At 44.3% G+C, this 19,308-nt stretch overlaps 1 protein-coding gene across 3 annotated transcripts in view; it reads left to right on the plus strand.

Annotated features, from left to right (window-relative positions):
- XPO6 (exportin 6) overlaps positions 1-19,308 on the plus strand; it is a 113,372-nt gene that overhangs the window by 59,293 nt on the left and 34,771 nt on the right. For 2 of the 3 annotated variants that reach the window (XM_084641315.1, XM_084641313.1), the window contains exons 10-11: positions 10,944-11,052; positions 15,087-15,179. In XM_084641315.1, coding sequence (XP_084497441.1) covers positions 10,944-11,052; positions 15,087-15,179 — 202 coding nt within the window. The remainder of the gene's footprint in view (positions 1-10,943; positions 11,053-15,086; positions 15,180-19,308) is intronic. The other variant, XM_084641314.1, reaches the window with a different exon arrangement.

The following is a 19,308-nucleotide window of genomic DNA, read 5'->3' on the forward strand; positions in this document are numbered from 1 at the left end:
AACACAAAAGAGCTTCAGAGATACTGCATAAAAATAGCTTTGTCTGTGTGGAGCTCACGCTTGCCTGCTGTTTTATGCCTGAGTCATCACAGTAAGCGTGAGTCTGTCTTGCATTTCCTAATTATTTTATCTGCAGAGACCATCGTAACAAAATGTAGTTGGGGGTGAGAGGTTTTACATGTTTGTGCAGTTCAAGACCTGACACTAAAGTAAAGAGGCAAGAACTGATACTTTGGAGAATAAAACTGTACCCTAGCCTGGCAACATTGCATTATAGAATACTGGGTTGTCTGAATTGTATGTGTTGATACGTGGATGACATCTTGCTGTGTTGGTTAGGTATCTAACAATGACATGTTAGACATAATTCCTGACTTTTGTTGGGACTTTAATATTCATCAGTTTGACTACTAAGAATGCAATATGAATTCTGAAGTTTAGAAATATTGCACACCGGTATCATTTTGCAGTATCGCACTTGAGGAGAAACATTAATTTTTGCACAAAAATAATAAAGCTGTTTAATCAAGCTGCATTTTGTATATAAACTGTATTTTTGCTTTATATAATATGACTATAGGGAAGAAAGATGGTCCGCTGGTTAGGGTACTGACTAGGACTTGGAGAGCTTTGGGGCCAAGTCCCTGATGTACCACAGACTCCCTATGTGACCCTGAGCAAGTCACTTTGTCCCTCTGTGCCTTAGTTTCCGCATCAGTAAAATGGGGATAATAGCACTTCCTGCCTCATGGGGTGTTGAGGGTAAATATTCTGAAGATTGAGGTGTTTGGATATTACGGCAGTGAAGACAATTAAAAGATAGATTAAAAACAACTCACACTGGATGCAGCACATGACTGAACATAAGAACGGCCATACTGGGTCAGACCAATGGTCCATCTAGCCCAGTATCCTGTCTTCCGATAGTGGCTAATGCTGGGTGCTTCAGAGGGAAGGAACAGAACAGGTGATCGTCAAGTGATCCATCCCTTGTCGCCCATTCCCAGCTTCTGGCAAACAAAGGCTTCAGCGCATGGTTTTGCATCCTTGCTGATCTTGTGTTATGAGAAGGAGTAAATACTGCTTCCTTATTTAATTTCTCCACACCAGTCATGATTTTATAGACCGCTATCATATTTCCCCCATCATTTGTCTCTCTTGCAAGATGAAAAGTCCCAGTTTTATTAATCTCTCATCATAGGAAAGCTGTTCCATACCCCTAATCATTTTTGTTGCCCTTTTCTGTACCTTTTCCGACTCCAATATACCTTTTTTTGAGACGGGGTAACCAGATCTGCACACCGTATTCAAGATGTGGGCGTGCCATGGATTTATATAGAGGCAATGTGATATTTTCGGTCTATTACCTATCTCTTTCCTAATGATTCCCAACATTCTGTTCACTTCTTTGACGGCTGCTGCACATGGAGTGGATGTTTTCAGAAAATTATCCACAATGACTCCAAGATCTTTCATGAGTGGTCACAGCTAATTTAGACCCAGTGTATAGTTGGGATTATGTTTTCCGGTGTGCATTACTTTGCATTTATCAACATTGAATTTCATCTGCCGTTTTGTTGCCCAGTCACTTACAGCTTTAAGTGCCATGCTCTTCAAAGGTGATCCTAACTCAAAGCCTTTATGTGGTCAAAATGTTCAGGCAATGGAACTCCGAACATCTGACCCTGTGGGGCACTGTTTCTCAGTTGTATTTTCATTCAAGGGAAAGTTGGGTGGAAGTACAGAAAACACTGAATTTCCATTGTCTAAAATGCTTTGTGGTGAGAATGTTACCACCACTGTATTTTGTTGCTGCTGAAGTATGAGGCAGTGAACATCATTCACTATCAAACAGTTGACAGATGTTTGGTGTCCAAATTATTTCTTTTAGTGGGATTCTTGACTTAATATATTTAAGTGAGCCTATAATAAAGTGGCTATTAAAAACATGATTTTGAAGACTGTTTTTAGATCAGGCTAAAATAAGGTTAAAAATACATGGTATGTTTGTTGAATGACTTAATATACATATGCATAACCGTAGAAACCAGAAAAAAACAAAATTTTGTTGATGACGATCTGTGATTATAACATTTTCTGACAAAAAGTCAAAAAGAAGCTCCGTCATATGCCTAGCTGTAACCCATATACTAGACCAAGAATATAGCTAAAGAATGTTACCATTAATGAATCAGCAAGTTTTATGGTTTATGGATTTTAAAAACAAAGTTACCTGGTGAATGTTTCTCTATTAAGAGAAATGCCTTAATAGCACCATGGGTGTAAGGGAATTGAACCTATAACACAATGCATCAGGTAAGATAAAGTTAGCAGTTTGTTGTCTTTGTCTGCTTATGCTTAAAGCGGAGAGTTCAGCCCCTGTTTCATAGATCCCTTTGCTCTCGCTATCTTGGCAGCTCTGAGCAAATATCTCCGCTCGTGTCTTAAAACTGCTTAGCATGGGGACGAGGGAGACCTGTATTCAAAGTAGGCAGATTTAAAACTCTCCACTACATGTTATGGTCTGTGCTAACTACAAGAAGAACCTTCCTTTCTTCAAGTGATTGTTCATGTCCATTCCAATTAGGTGTGCGCGCGCCGCATGCATGGATGTTGGAAACTTTGTTCCTTAGCAGCTCCCTTCGGGATGGCAGGGGAGCCCCCTAGAGTGGCGCCCTCATGGCAGTGTATATATTACCCTGCCAGCCCGACCCCCCTTCAGTTCCTTCTTACTGTCTGTGGCGGTGCTGGAATGTTTCTCTCTCTCACTTGCGGGTTATCCCTTAGCTTTTCGTAGATAGTTATCAGTTAGCTAGAAATCCATTGTTTCAGGTGTCTGGAAGCTAGTTCCAGCACCAACCTTGGGCTGCAGGGCATGCCGCAAGCCCAGGGTTTCAAAGCTTGCGCCACATGCCGCAAGTCTATGCCCAACAGCGACCCCCACAACTCCTGTCTCCGGTGTCTCGGAGAGTCTCATCAGGCAGAGCACTGCAAGATCTGCAAGGCCTTTAAGCCGCACACCAAGAAAGGAGGAGACTTTCGCCTTAAGCAGTTGCTCATGGAGTCCGTGTTACAACCACCAGCCTCTGACGCACTGGCTTCCTCGGTACGAGGTGCCCCGGTGTCCGTGTGTGAACTGGCACCGCAAATCATCGGCACCGAGACGGGATGACCAACTTCAGCATTGATCCACTTCTCTGGCACTGACTAAGCGGCACAAGCAAGGGGAAAGAGGGCGCTCTCCCCATAGAGCGACTAAGCCTCTCAAAGATACTCCCGGCATGCAAAGACACATTGCGGACCCGAGCCAAGAACTGGCACCGTCGACTCTGGTGCCACAAGCCCCATTGAGTCTGGTACCCTGTGGATTCCGTGCCGACATCGGGCTGGAGGAGATCCTCGAACACCCCTCCCCACCTGACACTTTTGAGGTAGCAAAAGACCTCACTGAGTTGTCGGCGCCAAGCCCCCTCCCATGCAGGGAGAAGCCTTCGGCACCACCTAGAAGCGTGCCGTCCAGAGGGAAGTTGGCAATGGTGCGCCACTTGAGGTTACCTTCTCGGCGCTGCTCATGGCACTGCTCCCGGTTGAGTTTGGTGTCCTATTATTCCCTGGCACCTACAACCAAGCATAAGGTTACGGCATTGGAGCGAACCAGCCAGTGGCGACTGCACGCCGGTCCCCGACACCATTGGTCACCCTGCACCGGAGTACAGCACCGATGGCACAGAGTGTGAGACACCGATCCCGAGATTCCCGGTACCGTTTGCGGTCCCGGTCAGCCAGGCACTGCTCCCCGGCACCCTGCGACCACTCAACATTCAGCACTGCCATGGTCCTCTCAGTCAGCATCCTCTGGATCCGAGGCCAATTCCGTTCTCTCTAGCTATAGTAGACATAGAGCAATAGCTAGCAGAGAATCCCAACCAGCCTGGCAGCCACAATGGCCCCCTCCAGGTCAGTGGCCCTTCTGGACCCCATGGGCCTACCACCAGCAATAGTGCATCTCCTCCAGAGCCTCTAGGTCTGGACAATCTGTGACGCCATTCCAGGTCACCACACAGGCACCAATCAAGGACAAGGGAGGCCACTTTCTCTGGGCCACCCCTGGACCCACAAGAGCAGCCAGTGCCCCCAGGCCCAATACCCGAGGCAGCGCCAAGCTCTGCAACACCTGGAGAGGTGTCAGCCCTCCAGGGCCCTGAAGTGACCCAGGTCTATGGGGACATGCAGAAAGGTCTAGATGAGGACAACCAACAGCACCTCACGTCAGTCTCAGGACCGTCACCAGTAGACCACAGGGTTCACCAAGAGCTGCTCAGCAACATCGCCCTCAATATGGGCATTCAGGCGGAAGAAACAGTCGAGCAGGAGGATCCAATGGTGGACATCCTGGCTCCCGATGGTCCCTCCAGTGTCGCGCTCCCTCTCATAAAGACTGTACAGTCGAATTGCCACACTGTATGGCAGACCCTGGCCTTCATCACGCTGACAGCCAGGGGGGGTAGAAAGAAAATACTTTGCCCCTTCCAAGGGCTACAAGTTCCTGTTCTGCCATCCGACTCCCTGTTCCCGAGTCATTTCAGCAGTCAACGAAAGGGAACGACATGGCCAACAAGCCTCTGCCTCAAAGGCCAAGGAAGCTAAGCGTTTGGACCTCTTTGGTAGAAAGGTCTGCTCCTCCGGGGGCCTCTAGCTACGTATAGCCAACCAGCAGGTTATCCTTAATAGACACAACTTCAACTCTTGGAGGGCAAAAAGAAAAGGAGTACTAGGGGCACCTTAGAGACTAACCAATTTATTTGAGCATAAGCTTTCGTGAGCTACAGCTCACTTCATCGGATGAGCTCACGAAAGCTTATGCTCAAATAAATTGGTTAGTCTCTAAGGTGCCACTTGTACTCCTTTTCTTTTTGCGAATACAGACTAATACGGCTGCTACTCTGAAACCTGTCTTGGAGGGCAGTGTCCAAGTTTAAGGATCGCCTGCCCCAGGACTCTCACTCTGAGTTTGCAACTTTAATGGAGGAAGGGAAGGCTATGGCTAAGACTTCCTTACAAGCCTCCCTCGATTCAGCAGACTCTAGAGCCAGAACCATTGCCTTGGGGATAGTCATGCGATGCACAGCGTGGCTCCAGGCATTGGGCCTCCCTCCAGAGGTCCAAAATAACCTCCAAGACCACCTTTTTGAGGGTTCGGGCCTTTTTTCGGAGCAGACTGACTTCAGGCTGCGTGGCCTTAAGGATTCTAGGGCCACCCTGAAGTCACTAGGAATGCATGTGCCGGCAACCCAGAGAAATGCCCTTCAGGCCTCTGCTGCGGAGGCTGAGGCAATATCAACCCGGACCCAGGCAGGAGCCGTATCGCAGGCGGGGCAGAAATAACAGGCACAGACAGAACAACACACCTAACCAGGACCAGAATAAGCCCCAACCCAGAAACAAGCAAGGGTTTTGAAGGCACGCCTGAGGACAGTGTACCAACCCAGTTCCCAGATCCATCCCCATGGTTTTAAACTGATTATCCCACTTCTACCACGCGTGGTCCCATATAACATCGGACCAATGGGTCTTAACACACAGTACAGGTGGGATACTCTCTCCAGTTTTCCTCCTCCCCTGCCTCCCACCCAACTTCCCTGTCCCTCTTTAGGGACCCCTCTCACGAGCAACTCCTTCTTCAGGAGGTTTGTTCGCTCCTCAAGATAGGTGCTGAGGAGGAGGTTCCGCAGGAGCTAAGGGGAAAAGAGTTTTACTCCCGTTACTTTCTAATCCCCAAGGCAAAGGGGGGGGTCTTCGACCCATTTTAGACCTTCGCGGACACAACAAATTTACGGTCAAGCTCCAGTTCCGCATGGTCTCCCTGAGCACTGTTATTTCCTCTTTGGATCCGGGGGATTGGTACGCTGCCCTTGACATGAAGGACGCATACTTTCATATCGCTATTCATCCAGCACACCGACGCTTCCTCTGGTTTGTCATAAACCAACATCGCTACCAGTTCACAGTTCTCCTGTTCGACACACAGCCCCCCGAGTCATCACGAAATGCATGTCGGTGGTGGCAGCCTTCCTGCGGAAAAGGCAGGTTCGAGTGTACCCGTACCCTGACGACTGGCTTCTCACAGGTCGTTCCAGGGATGAGGTCCAGCCCCACGTGACGATGGTCATGGACACATTTCGCAGACTGGGGCTCCTCCTCAATGTGCCCAAATCTTCTCTCATACCCACCCAAAGGTTAGAGTTTATAGGGGTAGTCCTGGACTCGGTACAGGCAAAAGCGAGCCTTCCAGGGCCCAGATGCCAAGCCATAGAGCAGATTGTAAATTCAGTGCTTCGGTATCCCACTACCATAGTCAGGTGTTGCCTATAGCTAATAGGACATATGGCAGCATGCACATATGTGGTCAAGCATGCCCAACTGTCACTCAGACCCTTGCAAGCGTGGCTCGCACTGTCTTACCATCCGTACAGAGACCCCCTGGACCTTGTGGTGACTATCCTGGCACAAGTGCTACAATCCTTGCGCTGGTGGCTGGATCAACCAGTGGTCTGTGCAGGGATACCCTTCGCCAAGCCCCAACCTTCTCTGAAGTTCGTAACAGACGCATCAGATCTGGGCTGGGGCGCACACACAGAGGACCTGAGGACACCAGGCTTGTGGTCGAGGGTCGAGATACCTCTCCATATCAACCTGAAGGAGCTCAGGTTAGTCTAGCCTGCCAAACCTTTCACGCCACATTACAAGGTCACAGCATGACAGTCCTGACAGACAACACCACTGCCATGTTCTATATAAACAAACAAGACGGAGCCCGCTCCTCATCTCTTTGCCGCGAGGCTCTTCTTTTCTGGGACTTCTGTATAGCCCGATCCATTCAGCTCGAAGTATCCTACCTTCCAGGAGTGCAGAACGAGCTTGCGGATTGCCTCAGCAGGTCTTACCACATGCACGAGTCGGACATCAGACAGTCAGTCTCCCAGAAGTGGGGTTAATACCATGGGGCGGGGTATGCCTTCCCTCCTATCCTGCTTGTCCACCGGGTCCTCCTCAAAATTCGCAGAGACAGGGCGACGGTAATCAGTCTTGGCCCCAACAGCATTGGTATACAACCCTATTAGAGCTGTCCGTAGACACCCCGATTGCCCTGCCCCTCCACTGAGATCTGATCACGCAGGACCATGGGCGCCTCCTTCACCCGAACCTGCAATCTCTGCATCTCATGGCGTGAAAGCTCTGCTGCTAAATTCCATGGAGAGCCAGTGCTCTGTCGGTGGGACAGGTTCTCCTCGGCAGTAGGAAACCTTCCACTAGGGCTACCTACCTCGCGAAATGGAAAAGGTTTTCCTGTTGGTATGAACCCAAGCATCTTCAGCCACTCCAGGCTACCATCCCAGTTATTCTAGAATATCTCCTATACCTTAAGCATCCGGGTCTATCCCCTTCCTCCATCAGAGTACACCTGGCAGCCATTTCAGCTTTCCAACCAGGGGAGTCTGGGTGCTCGGTATTTTTTAATCCCATGGTGGGGCGATTCCTCAAAGGTCTGGAGAGGTTGTTCCCGTATTTCTTGCCCACCTATCCCAACCTGGAAACTAAACTTTGTCCTCTCCAAACTCATGAGCCCACCATTTGAGCCCCTGGTCACTTGCTCCCTCCTCTACCTTTCTTGGAAGGTGGTGTTCCTGATGGCCATTAATGTTCCATTACATTGGCAAGGAGGGTGTCCGAGCTGAGAGCCCTCACCACTGAACCGCCTTACACAGTGTTTCATGGGGACAATGTGCAGCTTAGACCACATCCTAAATTTCTCCCCAAGGTGGTCTCCCAATTCCACATGGGTCAGGACATTTGCTTACTGGTGTCCTTTCCAAAACCCCACAAGAGTCCGAGACACCACAGCCTACACACACTGGATATCCAGAGGGCCCTGGTGTTCTACATAGAGCGAACAAAACCTTTCTGCAAGTCGACCCAATTGTTCATTGCCATAGCTGACAAAATAAAGGGTCTTCCTGTCTCTGTGCAGTGCATATCGTCCTGGATCGCAGACTGCATTTGCATGTGCTATGAGTTGGCCAAGGTCCCAGCCTCAGCAATTACAGCCCATTCAACCAGAGCACAAGCATTTTCGACAGCCTTTCTGGCTCAGGTCCCTATCCATGAGATTTCTAAAGCAGCCACCTGGTCTTCAGTGCACATGTTTACAGCCCACTATGCTGTTAACCAACAGGCCAGAGATGATGCGGCAGTCGGCAGAGCTGTTCTTCAGTCAATCGTTCCATGACTACTACCCTCCTCCAATGGTAAGCTTGGAAGTCACCTAATTGGAATGGACGTGAACAATCACTCGAAGAAGAAGAAAAGACAGTTACCTACATTTTTGTGACTGTTGTTCTTCGAGATGTGGTGTTCATGTCCATTATAATACCCACCCCCCCCTTCCTCTCCGTCGGAGTCAACGGCAAGAAGGAACTGAAGCGGGGTCAGGCCGGCAGGGTAATATATACACCGCCATGAGGGTGCCACTCTAGGGACTCCCCTGCCGTCCCGATCGGAGCTGCTAAGGGAAAAAGTTTCCGACATCCATGCATGCGATGCATGCACACCTAATTGGAATGGATGTGAATAACACATCTCGAAGAACAACCGTTACAAAAAGATAGGTAACAGTCTTTTCCCAGTGAGCATGCTAAATATAAATAACTGATGTGTTGCCAAAAAAGACATTCTGACATTCAGACAGGAACAAGTGCAAAGCTAGCTAACCCAACCAGCCCGTGTCTGTTCAGCCCTGGGAGTTGCTTTATTGGATTTTTCAGATGCGTTCAGATGTGAGAGCTTGCTAGTCCAGTCTCAATAAACTGTTCACCAAGCTGCACACAATTATGCCGAATTTTCACTCTTCTCCCTCTTTTCCCACAGTGATCATGGGCACATGCCTTGCCTAGTTATATCTATTCATTTTTTGTGATATAGGAAAAAATCAGAACAATATTAGCTTTTTTTGTTGGAGATAGAGTATCTTTCTTTGATGATCAGAAATGCTATGAGCTGCCTAAACTTGTATTGCTCTTTCTGCAAAGGCGCCTGTTTTTAGCTAAAGCTTCTATGGCTCTATCAAATAGGCAGACTGTTGTAGAAGTGTTTGTGTCTTAATTTGATGATGTAGGTGTGGTTACACCACAGGAACAGCATGTGAAACTTCCTGTTCCCTGTGGTTTATGAATTTTACATTTTATCCAGTAGCATAACATACAAATTACCAAATCCAACTTTACATCATTTTTTTCAGTAACACGCGAGTAGTATAGTAATCCTTCAGTGAAAACATCTGGCTGCTCCGTTAGGGGCACAGTTGGCTGGACTGTCCCTTACATTGCACTATGCTCTGATTCTTCTTGTTACTAGTATAGAGAAATTCCTAGCTTTCCAGTCTGCTCTTTCATGGAGAAAGACATGACCTGAGACATTCTTCAAAGCAGTTGTTTTCTAAAAGGATGGTAGGAAACGTTGGGTCTCCAGAGCAACTTGACAGTCCTGTGTCACTGCTGGTGGCTGCTGGCTGTGTTCAAGCCCGGGGCTGTTCTGTGTTGATTTTGCAATTTGGCATTACTCATGGTTGATTGTGTGGGGAAAAAACTCTTTTGACTTTTGTATGCTACATTGCAAATACCTTGAGAGTAAATCAAATCTGTTGCTGGCAGTAGTGCTATAGTAGGGGTGAAAGAATTATCATGACTTTCTTCTTGGACAATAACTGGTCAACTTCAAAACAGCAAAACAAGTCCAACATCAGTGGGAGCTACAAGGCACTAAGCACTTAAGAAAATCAGGCCACTTATTTAGATGCCTAAAGATAGGCACTTACGGGTTTGAAAATCTTAGCCTAAACCATGTGAAGGCACTGGAAGACATAAGTACTCTGGGGTTGACCTTCTAGTTTAAACCGTTACTACCTGGCCCACAATCCTTCTAAATATCTGAACCTTTGCTGTATAGCTAAGACTTGAGGATTGGTTTTCTCACCCCACCCGTTTATACAAGTTGTTCTCTCCCTTGGACAAAGGTTAATCAGAATAATGTAGTCAGAGCAAGTGGTGTTGCAGTTTTGAAGTTTATTTAATTGGTTGCCTATCTGTATTATAGGATTTTGATAACTGTGGTTGGCATCTCTGCTTGGCTTTTTAGTAACAAGAAGCAGAACTTGATCATTGGTTATAACCCATCTCTGCAGGTCTATGTTGGATATTAGACCTACGCTGGATATTCAATATTTCACTAGGAGGGTGGTGAAGCACTGGAATGGGCTACGTAGGGAGGTGGTAGAATCTCCATTGTTAGAGGTTTTTAAGACCCGGCTTGACAAAACCTTGCCTGGGATGATTTAGTTGGTGTTGGTCCTGCTTTGAGCAGGGGGTTGGACTAGATAACCTCCTGAGGTCTCTTCCAGCGCTAATCTTCTATGATTTAAAAGCACTGTCCACTCCTTGAAAGAGGCACAGTTAAATGGCTACTAGCAAGCAGGAGCCACACAATTAGTAGCAAGTCCTTTCAAAAGGAGACCATTCATTTAAAGCCTGTCCTGTCGTGCTTCGCTGTCTTACAGATCTTCTTTCTCTTCAGCTCCCTCTATTGCTGTTAGTTTCCTGTCTAGCTTTCAAAGTTGAGTGGGTTATTGGTTCTTAGTGCAGTTTCTCTGCATCATCCTATGGCACATATTTCCGTTTAGAAAACCTGTTTACAATTTAACACTGCTGTGGCTGACTGGTTTCTCCCCAGCAAACAAGTCTGTAAGGCAGCATTGTAGGTCCTGAGATGCAAAAGTTTACCCTAAGCTGATACAGGACCTGCCACTGCTCCTCACTGGAAGGGGGTGAGGGTTCGCAAGAGTATTCTGCTAGAATTCCCATTCCTCAGTCTTGTGCTTTTTCTTGTGGCAGGTACGAAGACGCTTTGGTTCTACTGCTCACAGAGGTTTTGAATCGAATACAATTCAGGTACAACCAGGCACAATTGGAGGAACTGGATGACGAGACTCTAGATGACGATGTAAGAAACTGAGACTTGGTAGGAAAACTGCATGCCTAGACGCTAAACTGCTGGGTTGTATTGAGTACCTCTGAAACCTCCTTCCAGGATCTACGTGTGGCACCTTAGCGACTAACCAATTTATTTGAGCATAAGCTTTTGTGAGCTACAGCTCACTTCATCGGATGCATACTGTGGAAAATACAGAAGATGTTTTTATACACACAAAATCATGAAAAAATGGGTGTTAATCACTACAAAAGGTTTTCTCTCCCCCCACCCCACTCTCCTGCTGGTAATAGCTTATGTAAAGTGATCACTCTCCTTACAATGTGTATGATAATCAAGGTGGGCCATTTCCAGCACAAATCCAGGGTTTAACAAGAACGTCTGAGGAAGGGGGGGGGGTTAGGAAAACAAGGGGAAATAGGTTACCTTGCATAATGACTTAGCCACTCCCTGTCTCTATTCAAGCGTAAGTTAATTGTATCCAATTTGCAAATGAATTCCAATTCAGCAGTCTCTTGCTGGAGTCTGGATTTGAAGTTTTTCTGTTGTAATATCGCAACTTTCATGTCTGTAATCGCGTGACCAGGGAGATTGAAGTGTTCTCCGACTGGTTTATGAACGTTATAATTCTTGACATCTGATTTGTGTCCATTTATTCTTTCACGTAGAGACTGTCCAGTTTGACCAATGTACATGGCAGAGGGGCATTGCTGGCACATGATGGCATATATCACATTGGTGGATGTGCAGGTGAACGAGCCTCTGATAGTGTGGCTGATGTTATTAGGCCCTGTGATGGTGTCCCCTGAATAGATATGTGGGCACAGTTGGCAACGGGCTTTGTTGCAAGAATAGGTTCCTGGGTTAGTGGTTCTGTTGTGTGGTATGTGGTTGCTGGTGAGTATTCGCTTCAGGTTGGGGGGCTCTCTGTAGGCAAGGACTGGTCTATCTCCCAAGATTTGTGAGAGAGTTGGGTCATCCTTCAGGATAGGTTGTAGGTCCCTGATAATGCGTTGGAGGGGTTTTAGTTGGGGGCTGAAGGTGACGGCTAGTGGCGTTCTGTTATTTTCTTTGTTAGGCCTGTCCTGTAGTAGGTGACTTTTTTAAAAATCTTGTAGGGTTTTTTTAGCCCAACTCATGATTTTTCAAGTGCTTGGGGTTTGCAATCCTGCATCTTAATCAGTCACTGTTCCTCAGACATTCTTGTTAAACCCTGGATTTGTGCTGGAAATGTCCCACCTTGATTATCATACACATTGTAAGGAGAGTGATCACTTTAGATAAGCTATTACCAACAGGAGAGTGGGGTGGGGGGAGAGAAAACCTTTTGTAGTGATTAACACCCGTTTTTTCATGATTTGTGTGTATAAAAACATCTTCTGTATTTTCCACAGTATGCATCCGATGAAGTGAGCTGTAGCTCACATAAGCTTATGCTCAAATAAATTGGTTAGTCTCTAAGGTGCCACAAGTACGCCTTTTCTTTTTGCGAATACAGACTAACACGGCTGTTACTCTGAAACCTTCCAGGATCTGGTCACTTTTTCAACATACAGGCTAGACCACTATTTCACCCTAGTAATTTTCACCTCTTGCTGACATCTCTTGTATCTTAACAAGAAAAGGAGTACTTGCGGCACCTTAGAGACTAACCAATTTATTTGAGCATAAGCTTTCGTGAGCTACAGCTCCGATGAACTGAGTTGTAACTCACGAAAACTCGTGCTCAAATAAATTGGTTAGTCTCTAAGGTGCCACAAGTCCTCCTTTTCTTTTTGGGAATACAGACTAACACGGCTGCTACTCTGAAACCTGTATCAACAGTTTCAGTGCTGCTAGGATAATACATGTGTCTAAGCAACTTGTCAGCATCCCAACCATTCCAAATCAAGAGCATTAAGGGATCAGCAGCGCTATGATTCCCCACTTAGCCTCTCTGAACCTAGATTTTACGTGCAGAAGTATGTTCAGTTCTAGGCAGCTGTTATGTGCATGAAGCAACAGTGCTGTGTGGGTTTTGAGGTTGAAAGAAGCATGAAATGTTTTCACTAATGGACTTTGTGTTGCTGTCCTGCCTGACTGTTTTTAGTCTACAGTGGAGGCAGAGAATTTCCATTATAGTGCAGCAGATAAAAGGAAACAGAAAAAAATCAGCTTTAATTTAAGAGCCATTTGAACTCTACTCTTTCCATTTGCATATGAAAAGGAGTACTTGTGGCACCTTAGAGACTAAGCTGTAGCTCACGAAAGCTCATGCTCAAATAAATTGGTTAGTCTCTAAGGTGCCACAAGTACTCCTTTTCTTTTTGCGAATACAGACTAACACGGCTGTTACTCTGAAACCTGTCATTTGCATATGGTTTTTCTTCTCTGAAGTGACGTGGTAGCTGTAGTGAGTCTAGATGATGATTTAGAGTGATGAGTAAGCTGGTCCTTAATGATATGGCTGGGTTGGGTAAAGAGGCTGTGTCATAAATATAAAGGGAAGGGTAAACCCCTTTAAAATCCCTCCTGGCCAGAGGAAAACTCCTCTCGCCTGTAAAGGGTTAAGAAGCTAAAGGTAACCTCGCTGGCACCTGACCAAAATGACCAATGAGGAGACAAGATACTTTCAAAAGCTGGAAGGAGGGAGAGAAACAAAGGGTCTCTGTCTATCTATATGCTGCTTTTGCTGGGGATAGACCAGGAATGGAGTCTTAGAACTTTTAGTAAGTAATCTAGCTAGGTACGTGTTAGATTATGATTTCTTTAAATGGCTGAGAAAATAATTGTGCTGAATAGAATATTTCTGTCTGTGTATCTTTTTTGTAACTTAAGGTTTTGCCTAGAGGGATTCTCTATGTTTTGAATCTGATTACCCTCTAAGGTATCTACCATCCTGATTTTACAGAGGGGATTTCTTTATTTCTATTTACTCCTATTTCTATTAAAAGTCATCTTGTAAGAAAACTGAATGCTTTTTCATTGTTCTCAGATCCAAGGGTTTGGGTCTGTGGTCACCTATGCAAATTGGTGAGGCTTTTTATCCAACATTTCCCAGGAAAGGGGGGGGTGCAAGTGTTGGGAGGATTGTTCATTGTTCTTAAGATCCAAGGGTCTGGGTCTGTAGTCACCTAGGCAAATTGGTGAGGCATTTTACCAAACCTTGTCCAGGAAGTGGGGTGCAAGGTTTTGGGAAGTATTTGGGGGGAAAGACATTTCCAAACAGCTCTTCCCCAGTAACCAGTATTTGTTTGGTGGTGGTAGCGGCCAATCCAAGGACGAAGGGTGGAATATTTTGTACCTTGGGGAAGTTTTGACCTAAACTGGTAAAGATAAGCTTAGGAGGTTTTCATGCAGGTCCCCACATCTGTACCCTAGCGTTCAGAGTTGGGGAGGAACCTTGACAGGCTGTGAAAAGTAAAACAAATTGTGGGCTTGTCGCAGAGGGAAACCAGGCTGTTAGAGTACAGTCAGTCTATTTTGCTATAGAGAAACTGATCTTATGTATACTTCAGCAATAACCATTGTTTGTAGGAGTTGGGTTTAGTTCCTCTGTGTTTTTAAAATACACCCTTTTTTAGACCAAGGCAGAAATTGGTTCTTTGATTTGGGATACTGTTGTCATATTACACATGCAGACACTTAGTCGTTATTTGATATTGGATCTTTTTATCAAGGGAGGGCATGTTTAAATGGAAGACAATGTTTGAAAATGTGCTCTAGAAAAACACTGATGCGTTCCAGGATAAGAGCATACAGACTAATAAAGGACACCCCAATTACTAGAAGGCCAGAAAGTGATATGACCTGGATGCACAATTACTTAGCATAGTTAACAGCATTTGTCAATGAAAACTTGCAAATCTTAACTCCAGCTCAGATTGCTGACAAAGTAGGAAACTTCTATAAACTGTATTGTTTCAATTCTCAGATGTTCAGACAGAAGCAAACCCTGGTAGGTACAAGTTAATCATTTCTCAAGTACTTACGGCCTACCAGCTTGTTAAATATAGGTCAGCTGTTTCCACTTGGAGGGAAATAAGAGGTGTTCTTTCTCCACACAGCAGCAGACTGAGTGGCAGCGGTACTTACGCCAGAGCCTAGAAGTAGTGGCAAAAGTCATGGAGCTCCTGCCGACTCATGCCTTCTCTACACTAGTAAGTAGTCATTCTGCTGAGAAGCCAAGATGAAGCAGCTTTACACCATATGACATGATATCCGCTCTCAAGATTTTGTTGTACAAACACTGGTAGGTTGCTGTGCAATGCTTACGGAGAAGAGGCACAGGGATGTGCTTTTGGATTCAAAACTTGGTAAAATCCAGGCCATAAATTTAAAAGGGGAAAGCTTCAGATTTTCTTCTGGGCTTTGAGAAGTTTTCTACCATATCTTGAAGAGCATGCCAGAGCACACTTTTGTGCCTCACTCACTGAATGTACAGGGGCATTTGAAATTTGGATCAGTCCAGAGGTGAAAACTGGGACAGAGCTGCACACTTTGCTGTGACCTTCAGCATATTCATCCTGGCCTTTCCATAAGGTGGAGGTGCTGCACATAAGGCAAATGGTGAGATGATGTTCCCAGGAGGGTGGAATGTTAACTTAGAATACATGGCAGTACATAGATGAAGATCATAGGAGATGGGGCTCTGCAAACCACAGGGAGGCAGAAGCAAGAAGTACTGAAAATTAGGGTTGTCAATCGCAGTTTACTCACGATTAATCTTTTCAAGTTAATCATGTGAGTTATCACGCTGTTAAACTATAGAATACCAGTTGAAATTTATTAAATATTTTGGGATGTTTTTCTACATTTTCAAATATACTTATTTCTAATACAACACAGAATACAATGTGCACAGTGCTCACTTTATATTATTTTTATTACAAATATTTGCACTGTAAAAATGGTAAAAGAAATAGTTTTTTAATTCACCTCATACAAGTACTGTAGTGCAATCTCTTTATCATGAAAGTGCAACTTACAAATGTAGAGTTTTTTGTTACATAACTGCTCTCTCTCAAAAAAAAGTAAAACTTTAGAGCCTACAGGTCCACTCAGTCCTCCTACTTGTTCAGCCAATCACTAAGACAGACAAGTTTGTTTACATTTACAGAGTTGCTGCTGTTTGCTTCTTATATACAATGTCACTTGAAAGTGAGAACAGACATTTGCATGGCACTTTTGTAGCTGGCATTGCAAGGTATTTATGTGCCAGATATGCTAAACATTCATATGCCCCTTCATGCTTAGGCCACCATTCCAGAGGACATGCTTCCATGCTGATGACGCTTGTTAAAAAAATACTGTAATTAAATTTGTGACTGAACTCCTTGGGGGAGAACTGTATGTCCCTTGCTATTTTACCTGCCTTCTGCCATATATTACATGTTATAGCAGTCTCGAATGATGACCCAGCACATGTTGTTCATTTTAAAAACACTTTCACTGAAGATTTTGACAAAATGCAAAGAAGGTGCCAAAGTGAGATTTCTAAAGATAGCTAGAGCACTTGACCCAAGGTTGAAGAATCTGAAGTGCCTTCCAAAATCTGAGAGGGATGAGGTGTGGAGCATGCTTTCAGAAATCTTAAAAGAACAACACTCCGATGCGAAAACTACAGAACCCAAATCACCAAAAAAGAAAATCAACCTTCTGCCGGTGGTATTGGACTCAGATAATGAAAATGAACATACGTTGGTCTGCACTGCTTTGGATTGTTATCGAGTAGAATCTGTCATCAGCATGGACGCATGTTTCCTGGAAAGGTGGCTGAAGCATGAAGGGACGTATGACTCTTTAGCACATCTAGCATTTAAATATCTTGTGATGCTGGCTAAAACAGTGCCATGCGAACTACTATTCTCACTTTCAGGTGACATGGTAAACAACAGGCAGGCAGCATTCTCTCCTGCGAATTGTAACCAAGTTTGTTTGTCTGAGGGGTTGGCTGAAGTAGGACCGAGTGGACTTGTAGGCTCTAAAGTTTTACATTGTTTTATTTTTCAATGCAGTTATTTTTTGTACATAAGTTTACATTTGTACGTTCAACTTTCATGATCGAGATTGCACTACAATGCTTGTATGAAGTGAATTGAGAAATACTATTTTGTTTTTAGTGCAAATATTTGTAATCAAAAATATAAAGTGAGCACTGTACACTTTGTATTCTGTTATAATTGAAATCAAGAATGTTTTGAAAATGTAGAAAATATCCAAAAATATTTAAATAAATGGTATTCCATTATTGTTTAACAATGTGATTAATCGTGATTAATTCTTTTAATCACTTGACAGCCCTACTGAAAATTTGTCTTCTCCGTCTGTGACAATGTCACTATCTTGGTCTTTATTAAGATGGCAGTGCTGTGAAATAGCCTTTTCTTGTAGCTGTGTGGGAGAAAATCAGTTAGAGTGGTTCTCAAGCTGCTAATCTTGGAGAATGAAACTATTGGGTTCAGAAGTGTAACAATTAGTATTGTTCAGTGCTCTTTCTGGATGGGAAGAAAAGGTGTCTGAACTCACTAGGATCACCTGAGAATGTGTCATTACTCTACTGTGCTATGTCATGGAGCTGACTACACATCTGAAGGCATGGAACACATTCCGTGCAACGCAGAAAACTTGTGTTTGGGAGAAGAGCCTGAAGCTCACTTGCTTTGTCTTATCGTTGCACATACTGGTATTTCATCTAAAGGGACATTGTCAAGTACCAAAAGCATGTTTGTGAAAATCTTTTCTAAGACTAGTGCTAAAAAGTCATGGAAAGATTTCTGTTTAATTCCAATGAAAAATTGTTTGTATGAATAGAAATGTTCCCCTGCAGTGTTTGCAGCACATTGTTAATGCATGAGTCAGCTAGTGAACCTTAATACAAACAAAAGTGAAAGGGCTTTGTTTCCTTTCACTGTAAGCGCAGGGTGAAATGCAGAAAGCAAACAGCATTTGGTGAGGAACACATGGTTTTAAAAAACCTTTCTCTGTGTTGTTAATATTGGACTTTTAAAAAAAGTTCTAACCGTGTGGCTGTGTTCCTTCATAGGAACTCCTGTTTCAGTATCAAGTATCTTTCCTTAGAGCCCTGCTCAGTTCATTCTAGGACATTAGATAACACCAAGAAACACTTAATGAGTCTCATACGCATGTTACAGTAGTCTGTGAAATGCTCTTGTAACATGTGACCAGCCTTTAGACCACAAATCAGTAAGTGAAATTGATTCTAGAACAATGGTTCCCAAACTGGGGTTCGCGAAATGTTACAGGGGGTTCTTGGGAAAAAGTTCCCTAAGGGTGGACAGAGTTGTCCCTAGGGAGCATGGGACCAGCAGCCCAGAGCCCCTGGACTTCAAGAGCTAAGCAGATCAAAGCAAGCATATCTATCACACTGAGGAGAATTAAACTTCAAGGCTCCTTATAAGAAATGGAAAAGGAGGTGGATATTTTTTGCTGTTTTTAAAATTAAATAGGCAGCTAGTATTGTTTTTAAAATTATTATGAAAAACAAGTTTAAGCTTTGTAGTAACGTGTGTTGTGTGCCTGGACGGCTCAAGACCTGAATGCGTATGTAGGAGGAACTCTTTGAGTTGGCTTCTTAAATACCTTCATACTGTTTCACATCTGATACTCCGTGATGAAACACAGGAGCCTTGTCTTATAACAGGCTTATTCAAAGGTGATACAAGCTATGAAAGTGAGATCTTGGAACAGTGTTGCCGTTTTCATAATGTAATAAAAATACTATAATGATGAATAATAATTAATAATAAATAGTGTGTAATAAGCATGATATAAAAATAAATTTTATATTTCCAAGATCACTGCTTTTATAATTTATACTCCGGTAAAGGAGAAAATCCCTGGAAATATTCATTTTTAGGAGGGGGTTCAAGAGGTTTGACATATTAGTGAAAGGGGTTCACAGGTTGTTAAAGTTTGGGAACCACTGCTTTAGAATAAACTGAGTGACTGTACATCATGTCTCTAATCTGTTGGACGTTCTGCATGTGGTGTCTGGCACTGGGGAGTGAATGACCACACTTCAGCAGAGGGGATATCTAGGTTTGTGTAGAGAAGAGAAGTGCCAATAAAGTCCCAAGAGTTAAGCTGCTAAAACTATTATAATATTATATTATTATTATATATTAGCATAAGCCATGCATAAGGCTAAGATTTAGTCATGGGTATTTTTGGTAAAAGTCGTGGACAGGTCAAGGGCAGTAAACAAAAATTTATGGCCTGTGACCTGTCCATGACTTGTACTATATACCCCCCGGCTAAATCTTGGGT

Source organism: Lepidochelys olivacea, assembly GCF_965140295.1.
Source record: "Lepidochelys olivacea isolate rLepOli2 genome assembly, chromosome: 10".
Classification (NCBI taxonomy): domain Eukaryota; kingdom Metazoa; phylum Chordata; order Testudines; family Cheloniidae; genus Lepidochelys; species Lepidochelys olivacea.